Raw genomic sequence first — 15,345 nt, forward strand, 5'->3', positions numbered from 1 at the left:
ACCCGGGACGCCGCGCTGAGCTCGCTCCTCTGTGCAGCTCGACCATGCTGCATGCACAAGTGCATCACCCACCCAGGACGGGTGGAGACAACTCTGTTCCCTTAGATGCATGTCCTATGTGTGTATATTGATCTTTATTATTCTTTTGTCATTTTTTTTTCTTGCGATGTAACTGACAATAAAATTCATTTTAAAACCCATGCTGGGGGCGGGGAGGGGCAGGGCTTAACTTAGTGCTGAGTTTTGAGTAAAATGTTGCAGCTTTTAGCTCGGTTTGTATCTTTTTGGTTTTGGTTTTTTTTTTTTTTTTAAGATTTATTTATTATATATAAGTACACTGTAGCTATCTTCAGACACACCAGAAGAGGGCGTCAGATCTTATGACATGGTTGTGAGCCACCATGTGGTTGCTGGGACTTGAACTCAGCAGTTAGTGCTCTTAACCACTGAGCCATCTCTTCAGCCCCCTTGTTTTGGTTTTTTTACTAGGTAACTTTGTTGTATTCCTTTCCTGAGACAGTTTCATGAAGCCAGGTAGAGTTGCAGAGGCTGGCCTGGAACATCCATCTCCACCTCCCAGAAGCTGGGGATTCTGGACATGTGTCACCATGCACAATCCCGTTAGTTTTTCTAAATTAGCACATTAATGTTACCAATTTGCCAGTTCTCTCCTCCCACCGCGTGGAACACAGGGATCGAACTCAGATCTTCATACTTGGTGACAAGCACCTTTATCTGCTAAGCCATCTCAGCGGCCCATGTCATCTCTTTGCTGTGTTTACCTAAACTAGACCAGACTCAACCTCCAGGCAAGGACGGGGTTTTAAACTTCCTTTGGATCTCAACCTAGCTGTGTGCTGGTATATGACTGGGTAATGTCTGTGCTCTAGCACAGAATTAACATGTTTTAATTAGAATTAGGAGTTTCTCCTAAAGTCTGCCATTCCCAGAAACAAGCGAAACCACGTTGAATTGTTTCAGTGACTTTATTTTTCACCTGGTCCTGTGGTAGACCCGCACTTCCCGTCCTAGCCCATACTTCCCATCCTAGCTCTTCTTCTGAGACAACACTTTCCTGTTTGACGACACTAGAAGAGAAATTCATTATGTTCAAGTATTAAAAAGCAACAACAGTCAATTCTAGTGGACACTTTTGTACCTGCTAGTTGTCATAGGAAAAACACATTTATATGAAATCTTTTCAGCTTTTCAGTAGTCCAACAAGAACATGATTCTTGAATCTGATTTCCGTTGCAAGTCCGCACATTTAGCGACTGTAATGCTAAGTCCACAAAGGGCTGAGACCCCTCTTGTTCCGGTTCAGTTCTGTCTTTACTCTGCGTGTTCCTGCTCTTGTCCTGGAATCAGCCACCGAATACTCTCAGTGCGGATGGTAGCATACATAATGAAACTAATTAAAAAGAACAAGGAAAACACCAGCAACCAATCCACAGTCTTTATCAAAGTGCTGGGGAGCGGGCCCATCTGGTCAGCCTGCGTTACCACCACATTTTTCTTGGCTTCTATACCTGAAAGAGAAATTAATTGTTTCAAATCAGAAAGAAAACACATCTGAGGCTTGTCTGAAGTATGATGCACGGCATGCAAAATGACAAGCAACCCTAAAATAAACACCACCTCAAGCATATCTTGGAAGGATTTCACTTGTGTGTCAGTGTGGTTTTCTTTCCTCCCACCACATCAAAGGATCGGGAATCCTTCCAGCCTTTCAAAGCTAAAACTCCAGAGTTTCTGACTCCTTGGAGCTTTTCTGGTCAATGCACTCTTAAGAGTCACCTTCTGTTCTCTTAAAACCAAAGTTCAACAAAATAAAGCTACTCTCAGAAGTTCCCACAGGCTATCAAGACGCCTTTAAATGAGTTCATGGAAGACAGTTACCCACCACTGGGCAGTGATCACCAAAGATGCCAGGCACCTAGAACTCCTCTGCAATCACCAAACACAAAGGCTTTCTCTCCCCGTGGACTCTCGTCAATGACTGGTGAATCAGGGCCCAGCATGAGGCTCAGAATTCCCAGCAACCCGAAGGCACTCAGCTACTCTGAGATAACCTGAAATAAGGAGAGTCTTTGCTCTTTGGTATCAGAAGGAAATGAGAACAACGTGCCCTGAGGCGCATTCCAATCTGCACTCATTTCTAGTAAGTGCCCCTCAGGGGGAAGAGGGAGGCTGGAAGTCGCAGTTAGACAGCTGTGAGAAAGGGGAGTTTCCCAGGAACACAGTTCTTCCACTCACCACAATCAAGCCTTTACAAGGAAGAAACAATAGGGCCATATGTTTTGGCAAACACTAAGGAATTAAAGCAACTTCTTCAAATGGATTAAAAAATGGAACTCAGCCGGGCGTGGTGGCGCACGCCTTTAATCCCAGCACTCGGGAGGCAGAGGCAGGCGGATTTCTGAGTTCGAGGCCAGCCTGGTCTACAAAGTGAGTTCCAGGACAGCCAGGGCTATACAGAGAAACCCTGTCTCGAAAAACCAAAAAAAAAAAAAAAAAAAAAAAAAATGGAACTCAGCACAATAAAAATAACTAAGTCATGAGCACGCCCAACAATTCAGCTAAAGTTTACAATCACAATAGCTAGCTGCAATGCTGCAACTAACAAAGATCCTCCTGAGTTCCAGGCCAGCCAGGGCTATACAGAGAAACCCTGTCTCGAAAAACCAAAAAAACAAAAAAAAAAACAAAAAACCCTTCCTCCCCAGATGTTATTTCTACATACCCGTCTGATTGAAAATGAAGATTTTCAGTGTTTCCAGAGTGCGATCTGTATGGTTAAACCTCGCCATTGGTTTAGCTCCTTGAAATAACAAAATGTTAGGGACAGCTACAGTGCCAAATCTGGTAGAAAGGCTGTAAGACAAAGAAGGCAGTTAAGTTAGAAAGCCCTACAACGTATGTCCTCACGTGGCTGCCCCGGGAGAATTGGTAGATATCAATGAAAAGTTCCTTGTGACCTGTGGTTTGGGAGTCAAACTTTTGACTTTTGCTCTGTTTCTTGCCACAGCCTTATGGTTCAGGGCTGGGGCAGTCCTGTTCTGCAATCCAAGTCAGTTGGTATTAGCACATAATTCCAGCCATGACCCAGCAATTCCAAATGTCAAAACAACACAGACCAGAAAATTCTAATTCATGGATAAAGCACAGTGTGTCAATTTTCTTGACAGGAAAAAAAAAAAAAAAAAAAAACTTCAAACTTTAGAATGGCCATCCCTTCCTTCCAAAAAGATCAGCATACAGTAAGCAATTCTTTCCCAGATTGGTGCAAAGAAATCCTGACACAATCTACACAGCAGGAGGCTCGAAACTAGGGAGGGAGGACTTTGCAGAGGTGGCCTGCAGGCTTCTTTTGCCTTCACTCGGACAGTCCGGGTTCTGGCAGTGGTCTGAGGACAGAACCAGCTATGACCTTTGGGGACACTGCTTAATCCCACCATGCCTCGGTTTCTTCCAGCACTAACAAGAAGAGTTGGATGAGCAATGTCACTATGTCATTCTGATGTTGCCATACAATCAAGCACATTACCCCCCTGTAATGACAGTGTCCTCCATAATCCAGGTGAGAGGAGGATGCCAAAAGCTTTAGGAAGGGAGAGTGGGGAAGAGGGCGACCCAGTCCCAGAGGAGCGCTCACTTCTGAGCTTGACAAACAGTGCCATCCCTCAGGCCGGCCCATGCACACACTTTCTGGAAGCAGACAGAGGAGTTACTCAGGACGAAAGAGACTGCTCAGGAGTTCAGAGCAAACACAGATGGCGCTCCTGGAGGACCTGTATGGGGCAGGTCACTGCTTCCCGTCATCTCAACTCCGAGTATCTCTGCCTTAACATACATGCAGGCACTCACATTCCATGTGCAATGGCTAATCTTGGTTGTCAATTTGACCACATGTGGCATCAACTAAAACCCAGGCAGCTGTGTGAGGTGTCTTCCCGTCTGGATCATTTGAAGAGAGAAGACCCACCCCTAAAACTGGGTCGTACCTTCTGGTGGCCGCCTACATAAAGAACATGGAAGGAGGAGGCGGCTTTGCTTTTTGCCTGCTTGCCCTCGCTCTAGCTAACAAGTCCTTCCAGCCTGCCTGGGAGCCATCCCCTCACTGACGTTTGCCTGCCTGGGAGCCATCCCCTCACTGACGTTTGAACAGACTTCTTTGGGATTCCCATGCAGACTGGAGAGCAGCTGAGACATTAGCCCTGGAGACTAACAATTACCGGATTCTTGGCCTTTCTATCAGGAGATAGCCATTGTTGGTCTAGCTGGACCATAGCCTGTAGACCACTCTAATAAGTCCTTTAAGTCGGCGTGTGTGATATATATATATATATATATATATATATATATATAATCAGCTCTGTTCCTCTAGAGAACCCTAATACACCATAAATGAAAATAAATCTTTAAAAAATGATAATTACTTGAGGGACAATTGATTTCTTCATAAACAATAAAAACACACAAATAAATAATATGAAAAAAATAAGGTTAAAAGGCACGACAGGCATATTGATGAACAGCATATAGCTGTTCTCTTGTCTCCTGGGTTACAGTGCAAACTCACTGATCTAAGGAAGAAGAGCTTAACAAGTTCTGTGAACTATATAGAAGTATAAGCAAGGATAATGCCACTACAAAGGGATACATTCATATATTAATATATTAAGTGCGTATTATACTAATGCATAACCTGTAATATGCATGCAAGAGTAAATACACGCGTGGTGGCTCACGCCTGTAACCTCAGCACTTGAGAGGCTGAGGCATGAAGACGGCTGAGAATTCAAGGCCAGTCTGAGATGCAGAGTGAGCCTGTCTCAAAAAAGAAAAAACAATGAAATAGGTATAAAGAAAGAAAAGATATCCAGGGTGGATTGCGGTAGAACATGGCGCAGGGACAACGCAAGTTCCAGGCACAGAAACCTAAAAGCAAGGCTGCCACGGCGGAGTGGAGCCGTGGGCCTCGGAAAGGCGGTCGAGCCATCGCTCCCAAGAAGGCTCGAGTTGTGCAGCAGCAGAAGTTGAAGAAGAGCCTGGAAGTGGGGATCCGGAAGAAGATTGAGCATGACGTGGTAATGAAGGCCAGCTCCAGCCTGCCTAAGAGGCTTGCACTGCTGAAGGGAGCATCAAAGAAATCAGAAGCCACCACCCCTGGCAAGACACCATCCTGAAGGCACTGGGACTTTGCTGGTCACCCCACAGGCTGGCTGGACTTGGAATAGGGCCCTGCTCCAGTCCTGGTGGCCCCTGGAACAATGGAAAGGTGATGGTAAAGCCAGGCTAGCTCTCAAGGGCTGAAGGGTGCTCAGCCTCCTCTGCTGGTGTGATGATAAACGTGGCTCTGTTGTCTCTCCAGGTGTTCAGTGGGCATAATCTCACCCCCAGGTGCTGGGTCCCCACCCCAGTCATCTAATGTCAGCCTGTCACACTAGTAATCCAGAGCCACTTGGGGATGCTCCAGTATTACCCAATAAAGCTGTGTCACAGAGGCACAAAAAAAAAAAAAAAAAAAAAAAGATATCCAGGCAGTAGTGGCGTGCACCTCCGATCCCAGCACTCAGAAGGTGGAAGCAGGCAGATCTCTGAGTTCCAGGCCAGACTGGTCTACAGAGTGAGTTCGAGGACAGCCAGAGCTTTACAGAGAAACCTTGTCTCAAAAAACAAAACAACAAAACAACAAAAAAGGAAGGAAGGAAGGAAGGAAGGAAGGAAGGAAGGAAGGAAGGAAGGGCAGATGGATAGATGAACGAATGAACAAAAGAAAGAAAGAGAAAGAAAGAGAAGGAAGGAAGGAAGGAAGGAAGGAAGGAAGGAAGGAAGGAAGGAAAGAAAGAAAGAAAGAAAGAAAGAAAGAAAGAAAGAAAGAAAGAAAGAAAGAAAAAGAGAGGCAGACAGACAGACAGACAGAAAGAAGAAAATGAGAAGCTGGAGAGACGGCTCAATAGCCATGCATGCATTCTGCTCTTAAGAGAAGCAGGGCTGGGCTGGAGAGACGGCTCAGCAGTTAGGAGCACTGACTGCTCCTCCAGAAGTCCTGGGTTTGAGTCTCTGCATCCCACACAGTAGCTCACGTAACTCTAGTTCTAAGGGATCCAGCACCTCCTTCTGTCCTTCATGGTCATGTAGCACGCAGCCATCCATGCAGCCAGAACACCCACACACATACGTTAAACATAAATAAAAGTACTTTTAAAAGATGACAATTAAAAAAAAACCACGCATAGGCACAGCACAGCACAGGGCTGGCAACTGCACTGCAGGCTATGGCACAGACAGATGCCCTACTGTGGTACCACGGGTACTAGTTTAGTCTGGTCTAGACCATCCAAGGTCCTCTGTCCCTGTGACCTGCCGCTCTTCCATCCACCACACACAGAACTGGATGCCACCAGCTCCCAGGAACCTGATGACCAGCAGCCTGCTACAAAGCCCCATGGCCTTCCCTACTTGCAGCTTAACCAGCCAGGGCTCTCCCTAACCACGACATCAGCTGGAAAGACAAGCCACACTCTGCCAAGGATACCTGCTGTGCTGAGATGCATCCAGAGCCAAGAAGCCAAGTGTTGGAAACGCCCGGGGCAGGGAGTTAAAATGAGGAGCCAGGCTGGCAGAAAACCGGCACCACGGGGTGTAGAAGAGGACCAGTGTACAGTCACTACCATTTGGGTTTAGGAAATCCATGAGGTCCTACAAAGAAAAGCACAATAGTTAAAGTCAGCATTAAGTATATACGTGCCGGCTAGGCAGGGACTTGGGAAGGAACTCTAGGTTCGAGGCCAGCCTGGTCTACATAGTGAGTTCCAGGACAGCCAGGGATACAAAACAAAAACAAAACACCTGTGTGTGTTTCTGAAAGGCTCCCCCATAAAGAGGACACACTGTAGCTCTAGGGAGTGGTCGGCAGGGGGCAGAGAGGATGGAGATCACAAGTCAGCAGGAAAGCATTCTGAGTGACAGGGCACACTCATCTCTAAGCTTTCCCATGGACACCTCTGATACTTCAGTGTTTTCTTAAGCGGTCAAGTCAGACACTCAGCACTCACAGCACACACAGACCACCACAGCACCTGTGCACCGTGGCATTGAACTGTACATCTCAGATGCTATGGTTACAGCTTTTTTTTTTTTTTTTGGTTTTTCAAGACAGGGTTTCCCTGTATTGCCCTGGCTGTCCTGGAACTCACTTTGTAGACCAGGCTGGCCTCAAACTCAGAAATTTGCCTGCCTCTGCCTCCCGAGTGGTGGGATTAAAGGTGTGCGCCACCACGCCCAGCTGGTTTACAGCTTTTAAGATTTATTTATTTTTGTTATATGTTTGTGAGGATGTATGTACATTTGCACATATATATGTGCAGGTGTGGGAAGCCGTTTCAGAGTGGCAGTTGCAGAGTGGCAGTTGCTGAGTGGCAGTTGGCTACTGCTGGCCATCACACATACATAGGCAGTAAAGGTTCTTTTGCCAAGATGAGGTTTTGAGAATTAACCAAAGTTAACCAATCAGATGAAAGACAAGTTAACCAATCAGATGAGAGACAAGTTAACCAATCAGATGAGAGAGAATGCCTCTCCTAGGCCTATATAAGCAGCACCAGTTCTGGGCTTGGGGTCTCTTCGCCTCTACAATCAAGCTCTCCCAATAAACGTGTGCAGAAGGATCCTGTTGCAGCGTCGTTCTTCCTGGCCAGTTGGGCGCGTGCAAGATGCAGGCAGATGCCCATGGAAGCCAGCAGAGAGCATCAGACCCCTGGAACAGGAACTACAGGCAGTTGTGGGATGGCCAACACTGGTGTTTGGAGCAGAACTCAGGTCCACTGGAAGAGCAGCAGGCATCATAACTGCTTGGCTTATGTTATGAGATGTTTGCTGGAGGCTCACTCGCACTTTGTGGGGCCACTGGAAAGTAGTTCCAGCATTAGAAAGTAAGCTCTCCTGGAAGGTCATAGGTCACAGGAGCACGATCAACTGCTATGAGTCTTCTGCTGCATGTTCATGCACCACAAGTGTGCCTGGTGCCTGTGGCAGCCAGAAGAGGGCATCAGATGCCCTGGAACCACAGTGACAGACGGGTGCTAGAAATTGAACCTAGGTCCTCTGTAAGAGAAGGCAAGACTCTTCACTTCTGAGCCATCTCTCCAGCCCCCGGAGCATGAAGGGACTGTTGGACTTTGATCTCTTCTTGTTTTGTTTCATTTAAAGGGTCTCACTGTGTAGCTCCGGCTGACTTGGAACTCACAAAGATCTGCCTGCCTCTTCCTGCCTAGCCCTGTGTGTGCAGCCGTACAAACCTTGATCTCTTCATTTTCTTTTGACTTCTCAGTCCCCAGGAGGTGAGGGATTTTTCCAATATGAGTTCTACCAGGGTGTGCTGCCTCATCACAGTCCCAGAAACAACCGAGCCTAGCGGTGGCTCCAAAACTGTGAGCTAAAACGAGCTTTTCCTCTTGTTAAGCTGGTTACCCCAGGTATTTTATAAGTGTGTTACAGTAAGAAAAAGGTAACACATCTGAGGTGGCTTGAACAGGTTTGGCCCCTGAAGACCCATGTGTTTTGATGCCTGGCACATAGGGAGTGGCACTATTAGGAGGTGTGGCCTTGCTGGAGGAGGTGTGTCACTGTGGGGGTGGGATTTAAGGTCCTATGCTCAAGCTCCATGCGGAATTCCAGTGCCCTTCTGCTGCCTTCAGATCAAGAACTCTCAGCTCCTCCAGAGCCATGTCTGCTTGCACACCACCCGCCATGTTGATAATGGACCGAACCTCTGAACCTGTAAGTCAGCACCAATTAAATGTTTGCCTTTATAAGAGTTGCCTTGGTCATGGTGTCCCTTCACAGCAATAAGACCCTAACTAAGACAATATCAAACACTTTCAAATGTCATCTTGCCAGAGCTAAGATCAATGTGTAAGGCCAAAGGTCAAAGGTCGATGGAGCCAGGTCAAGGGAGCACTGCTCCTGCCCCAGGTGTCCGAGCCGTAACCCAGACTGGCTCGGTCATCCGTGTGACAACAAAACAGCCCTTCAGGGCCTGAGGACAGTGTTCTGGAGGGAACGTGAGCCAGGCTGACCCCAGATCTGGAGAAGCTGCATAAATTAACTATGCCATGCCCTCCATGACAGTGAGCCACCATTGCCCTCAGAGCTACGGTTTACAAAGCAGGCACGAGGCTCCCAGTCTTGAGAGAGAAGAGAAACTTCAGCACTGTAACACAGTTCTCAGCATAAATATCAAACTGCAGTTTCAGACATTCGGATTTTCTTTTCTCTAAAAAAAAGATTTATTTTTATTATTTTTTTAATCATGTGTGTGTACCTGAGCGAAGGCACTAGAGGAGGCCAGAGAGGACATTGGATCCCCTGGAGCTAGAGTTACATGTGATTGTGCGCCATCCAATGTGGGTGCTGGGAATTGAACTTGGGTCCTTTGGAAGAGCAGTCTGCTCCCTTCGCTGTTGAGCCATCTCTCTAGCTCCTCATTCAGACTTTTTTAAAAACTTTTTTTTTTTTTTTTGGTGGTGCTGGGGATTGAACCCAGGGCCTTACACAAGCGAGGCAAGTGCTCTATCCCCAAGCTAGTCTCAGCTCCAGAAAAGGAAACTGCTGTGATTCTGATCGCAAAGCAAGTGCCTGGGTGTCCAGTAGAACGTTTTCCATGGCCTTGTTAGTGGGAGTATTCTAAGAACGACTGGCTTTTGGTCACCTAAACATCATCTTGTCTTTTAAGACAGCAGGGCTGCAATACAAATCCCCAACAACTCAATAATATTAAGCGTGGTAGTGCAGACCTAAGACTCCAGCACTCCAGAGGCTGAGGCAGAAAAATCAACATTTAAAGCCATAGGTTGGGCTGGAGAGATGGCTCAGCAGGTAAGAGCACTGGCTGCTCTTCCAGAGGTCCTGATTTCAAATCCCAGCAACCATATGGTGGCTCACAACCATCTGTAATGGGATCTGACACCCTCTTCTGGTGTGTCTGAAGACAGCTACAGTATACTTATATAAATGAATAAATAAATAATAAATAAATCTTAAATAAAATAAAAATAAAGTCATAGGTCATCTTTTGCTACACAGCAATTGAAGGCCAACCTCGGATACATGAGAGCTGTCCAAACAGAGCGGCAACCTGCTGCGCTGTGGCAGTCATTCGACACCATCCTCACAGAGTAACAAGAAAGAAAGAGGCTGAGCAGAAAGGATGCTGAGGCAGCGTGCTCTGGTCACGCTCAGGGATTGGAGACCAACCTGGACAATATCCATCCAAAAGCTGATGATTAGATCATAAGGTGAGCTTGAAAAGAAAGACGGAGACATAGAGACAGATGTAGAGACACAGAGACAGACAGACATTAACACGTGCTTCCTACCTGGGACATATTTAAAATCTTCAGAGTGAAGTTTTCTAGCCCGGTCACATTCCTCTCCTCGCAGTTCACCTTGGGGGACTTGAGGCTGTCGGTGCTGTTGGCATCCTCGCTGGCTACCGGCTCGGCCTCAGTCACTCCAGGCTCAGCATAGTACTCCTCTTCCCGATCCGGGAAGCCGCCTGCACCCTGCAGCCCGAAGACGTTCTCTCGGCCGCAGCGCAGGTCCTCCTCTCCCTGTGCACTGCAGGTGCCATCGTGGGCCTCGGTACTCCGTTGGTCCTCAGCTGCCCCGGGGACCACCGACAGCACCACCATGGGATCTCCGCGCGGACCCAGAGAGGCCTCCGTGGGTTCCGCTGCTCTTGCCTGGTCCCGATGGCCCTGAGCAGCCTCCTCTTCATGCAGATACACAGCTCCTACCTGGAGAGCAGGGACAGGCCGCTCCTCCCGCCACGCGTGACCACTGTCCTCTGCAACTAAAGCAGGGAAGCATACTATCATATCTGACTTGAAAGCAAATGAACCCCAAAATCTTACAATTATCTTCCAAAATGAGACTCACCCAGATGGAGAAAAAAAGTTTCCATTTTACTATAAGAGAGACACCACAAGCAAAGATGCTGTATAAAAAGATGCCAGGAGCCGGGCAGTGGTGGCGCACGCCTTTAATCCCAGCACTCGGGAGGCAGAGGCAGGCAGATTTCTGAGTTTGAAGCCAGCCTGGTCTACAGAGTGAGTTCCAGGACAGCCAGGGCTACACAGAGAAACCCTGTCTCTAACCCCCCCCCCCAAAAAAAGGAAAAGATAACAAAGACACTGAGAATATAATAATGGTGGTGGCCTATGTAGTAGAACCAATTTATGCTTATCCCCAACTGGCTCACAAATGAATGAGACTCTGACTATGGTTATTTTATTTGGCTTTGACAATTACTGGGTAGGTGTGGTGGGGGGGGGTTTAAAACCCTAACCTACGCTCCTAACTAAACTGGCTCTCTCCCCAGTGCTGCACTCCAGATGCGTAGTTTCTCCTGGGTCCATGCTCTTACCCATCTCCCTTCAGACCTGCTCAGACCTGATCTTGCTTCTCCCCAGTTTAAAACTCTTTGAGTGGCATCCTCTGCCCTGTGTGACTGCCTGGTCCCTGATCACTCCCACTGTCCCCCATCCTGCCTGGGACCGTTCCTGAGAATGGTTTCTCAGCTAAGAAAGTCCTCTGCGCCACCTCTTCATCTCCAGGCAAATCCAGGATCCTTCAGATGGAAGCACTAACTTTCACTTCCACAAGGACATCCATCCTACCCTTTACGTCAGGGTAAGCAGTCTCCAGATGGCACCCAACAATGCGCTGGGCTTCCCGTGATGTATCCCCCTTATAATTCACTTAATAATTTGTATCCATTCCATACCTGCTTTGCTCTCCACATAGGAAGGGCAGGCCCTCCACTTTGTCTAACCCTCCCATGCATACTGGGGCCCAGCAGTCCAATGCACAGAATTCATGGAAAGACTCAGTGAACTGAGCTTGGTAGATCACTCCTATAATCCCAGTTACAGGAAACCTGAGGCAGGGGGATTTCTGTTACCTCAAACTAAAATGAGCTACATTGTGATACATGCCCCCCAAAAAGTAACAAACTAGCAATCTACTGACTGACTCCCTAGTAAAGATGACTACAGGATCTTGGAACTCAAGGGCAGTTGTTCACTCTCATTCCTAGGTCCCTGGGCAGCACCCTAAAACCAGATGCTAGTCCGTCAATAGTATCTGCTGGGGGTGTGAGGGAGGGGGAAGCCTTGTATTTTCAGCCACTCCGAGGAGGAACCAGCTGGTGAAGGTTCCTTTATGACCAGGCTATAGCCTAGCCACGTGACCAATACCCTTGTCAGTTGATGGTTCAGGGTCTGCACGAATGTGTGAACGAATAGTGCATTTTGCAAGGAGTTCACAATGACTACCAACTCTGGGAAATCTGAGTATTTAGTGAGGAACTATTAATGTATGCACAGAATGTAGAGAAACTAAAAACCTAATATTGTTTTCTTTCTTTTGTCTGCTACAGGCTTTGAACTCCCCAGCCTTCTGCCTCCACCTACGCTGGGGTAAGATCACAGGCCTGTGCCACCACATCTGGTGGCAGCTGCTGAACCCATCTAGAACCTTCAGACAGCTAGCACAGGCCAAAGGGAGCAGTTTCCCAGCCTTGCTGCTTTCTGGTCAGGAACACCACAGGCCTGTAATAAACACTGATGGAGGGTGCTGGGGCTTATTACAGTACTCTGACCCCATTCTCTGCTTGTTCCAGTGCCTTCTTTTTGAGAAAGAAGTCTAGAGAGCCAACTATTCCATACATCTTCTTCTTTTTTTTTTTTTTTTTTTTTTGGTTTTTCGAGACAGGGTTTCTCTGTATAGCCCCGGCTGTCCTGGAACTCACTTTGTAGGCCAGGCTGGCCTCGAACTCAGAAATCTGCCTGCCTCTGCCTCCCAAGTGCTGGGATTAAAGGTGTGCACCACCACTGCCCCCCGCTTACATCTTCATTTTTAAGGCTAGTGATTAAATAGATTGAAAATTCCAATTTTTGGCTGTGAGATCTGACAGACACTGGCTTCCATCTCAGACCCTCATCTATGGCTGCATAATATTGAAAGAGGATTCTGGTTCTGAGTCTCAGTTCCAGGTTGGGCATCCCTTAATGGAAACAGCCCTAGGCCGGCAGGAGGATGGGGGGCGGGGTCGGTCTGGGCTGTCTCAAAACAAACGACAATAGTAACAAAACATGTTTGGTGTAAATCAGGCAGTGGTGGAATTTAATCCCAGCACTCGGGAGGCAGAGACAAGCAGATCTCTTGATCTCTGGCCTACAGAGTAATTTCTAGGACAGCCAGGCTCCAGAGAGAAACATTGTCTCAAAAAAAAACTAACTAACCAACTAAAAATAAATAAATGAATTCAAAAGAAAAGAAAGAAAGAAATGGACTTTTAATAGGAGTGGATAAAAGAGCCATGAACTAAGAAGGCTTCTCTGTGCTCCCCACTCTAGCACAGAGTGGCTCCTTTACCCACTTAAAGGGGTCCCCACATAAACATGGGCCCCAGGAATCTGATGTTGGTTTTCTGGTGTTTTCTTCGGACAGATCCCAACTAAGCAAGAGTGGCCACTTTCAAACAGTGGCCCAGTAAGAGCGACTCCAGCGTGAACTTTGAAGTCGGGGAGACCTCAGGCTCTGATATTTACTACTAAGTGCGAACAGGAAAATAGCTTATTCCCTCCGAGCCTCCTCGTCTCCAGCCTGTGAAATGAAGGTATTAACGGAAGCAGTCTCCCGCGGCGGCTGGAAGGACTGAAGGAGATCTGAGCTCTGGGATTCTAATCAGGACACAACAAAAGTCAGGTGTCTGCGGATGACGGCTGATCATAAAGTGCGCATCGCAGAGGGTATCGGGCCAGGCCCGCCGAGGGGCCTGGGCAGGCTCGGCCTCCGCCGCCCAGCACCCCCACCGCCACGCACCGTCCCGCACCGCCCGCGGGGGGCAGCGCGTCGCCCCACGCAGCCGCCTTCGCCGGACCCCGGTCCGCACTCACCCTCCAGGCCGTGGGCCGGAAGGCCCAACACCCACAGCAGGACTTGCCACCAGCAGAGGAGTTGCATGGCGCGCGACAGGGAGCCGCGGCGACAGCCAAGGCGGTGGTAGAAAATCCGCGCACACGGCAACCGGAGTCGCGCCCCCCGCCCCAGCGAGACTAAGGGGAGGAGAGCTCAGAGCGCAGGCGTGGCCGCGGGCCGCCATCTTGACTCCTGGCGGACGCCGCAGCCGCCATCTTGAAGTCGGGCGGTCGGCCTCCAGCCAGGCCTGTGCGACCTGTACTGGAAGCCACTTTTGGGAAACAAGTGTCAAAGCAGGATTTGAGTAGCCATCAGTAGCCCTTCCCATGAGAACTCCTCGTTGCTTGCGGCACGTACTGAACCTGTGTGCGGAGTTAATACCTTTCATTTCAAGAGACAAAAAGGCCGAGAAACTTGTGCACAATGGAGGAGGGACAGAACCTTGGGAAATCACATAGTCTGATGTATTACTTCAGCATGTTGCACAAGCTTGTGTTGCCAGACAGAGGATAGATCCAGTTAAATTTGAACTTCGAAGAACTGCTGTACGTGTGTATGTAACTGTCTATCCTATAATTTGCTAGATCTGGCAAATTGGTTGGTTGGTTTTAACACCGGGACTCATAAGATAATGACACTTGGGGGGCTGGAGAGATGGCTTAGCGGTTAAGAGCAATGACTGTTCTTCCAGAGGTCCTGAAGTCAAATCCCAGCAACCACATGGTGGCTCACAACCATCCATAATGAGATCTGATGCCCTCTTCTGGCAGGAGAATTACTGTGGGTTCCAAGCCAGTCTGGGTTACATCATGAATTCCAGAACTGGCCTGGGCTTCAGAATGAGACCTTGTCTCAAAAAATGAGAGGCGGGAAAAGGAAGGAGAAAAGTGTGAAGGGGAAGGGAGTTGAAGAGATGAGAGCTGAAAGGGGGAGGAGAGAGGGAAAGATAACTTTGAGATTAAGAGCACATACTGCTCTCTAAGAAGGCCAAGGGTTATGAGCCAAAGGTCTTGGCAATCTGAGTCAAGACGCTGTAATACTTAGTAACTTAGTAGCTGGGTACTAGCCCACTGTCACTCAAACTCCAAAGCATGTGCCTCTGACCTGAGTACTTAAGAGCTGTAAGTGTCTGGCATTTAAAGCTCAGAGCCTGAGCCTGGAGGAGTGACTCACTCATTAAGAACGCAGGACCAGGGTTTGATCTCCAGCACCCACATGGCAGCTCACAGCCTTCTTCACCTCCAGCTCCTAGGATCCAGTACTGCCTCCATCAGTACCCATACTGTGCACACATATATACAAACAAGCAAAACACCCAGAAACATAAAATGTAAATAATTTTTATTTAAATAAAAG

General features: G+C 48.0%; 1 protein-coding gene and 1 pseudogene across 1 annotated transcript; one reads left to right on the forward strand and one right to left on the reverse strand.

Moving 5' to 3' along the window:
* Window positions 1–967: 967 nt before the first annotated feature.
* Window positions 968–14,204, reverse strand: Txndc15 (thioredoxin domain containing 15). Its single transcript, XM_021180888.3, has 5 exons — window positions 13,968–14,204; window positions 10,383–10,858; window positions 6,542–6,705; window positions 2,744–2,874; window positions 968–1,529 (listed from the first exon to the last, which is right to left on the reverse strand). Exons 1-5 carry the CDS (start codon window positions 14,032–14,034, stop codon window positions 1,333–1,335), a joined length of 1,035 nt encoding a protein of 344 aa, XP_021036547.2. The 5' UTR covers window positions 14,035–14,204; the 3' UTR covers window positions 968–1,332.
* LOC110308406 (leydig cell tumor 10 kDa protein homolog pseudogene) lies at window positions 4,890–5,271 on the forward strand (annotated as a pseudogene).
* Window positions 14,205–15,345: the final 1,141 nt, after the last annotated feature.

Source organism: Mus caroli, unplaced genomic scaffold (genome assembly GCF_978045245.1).
Source record: "Mus caroli unplaced genomic scaffold, Mus_caroli_1 scaffold_15, whole genome shotgun sequence".
Lineage (NCBI taxonomy): Eukaryota > Metazoa > Chordata > Mammalia > Rodentia > Muridae > Mus > Mus caroli.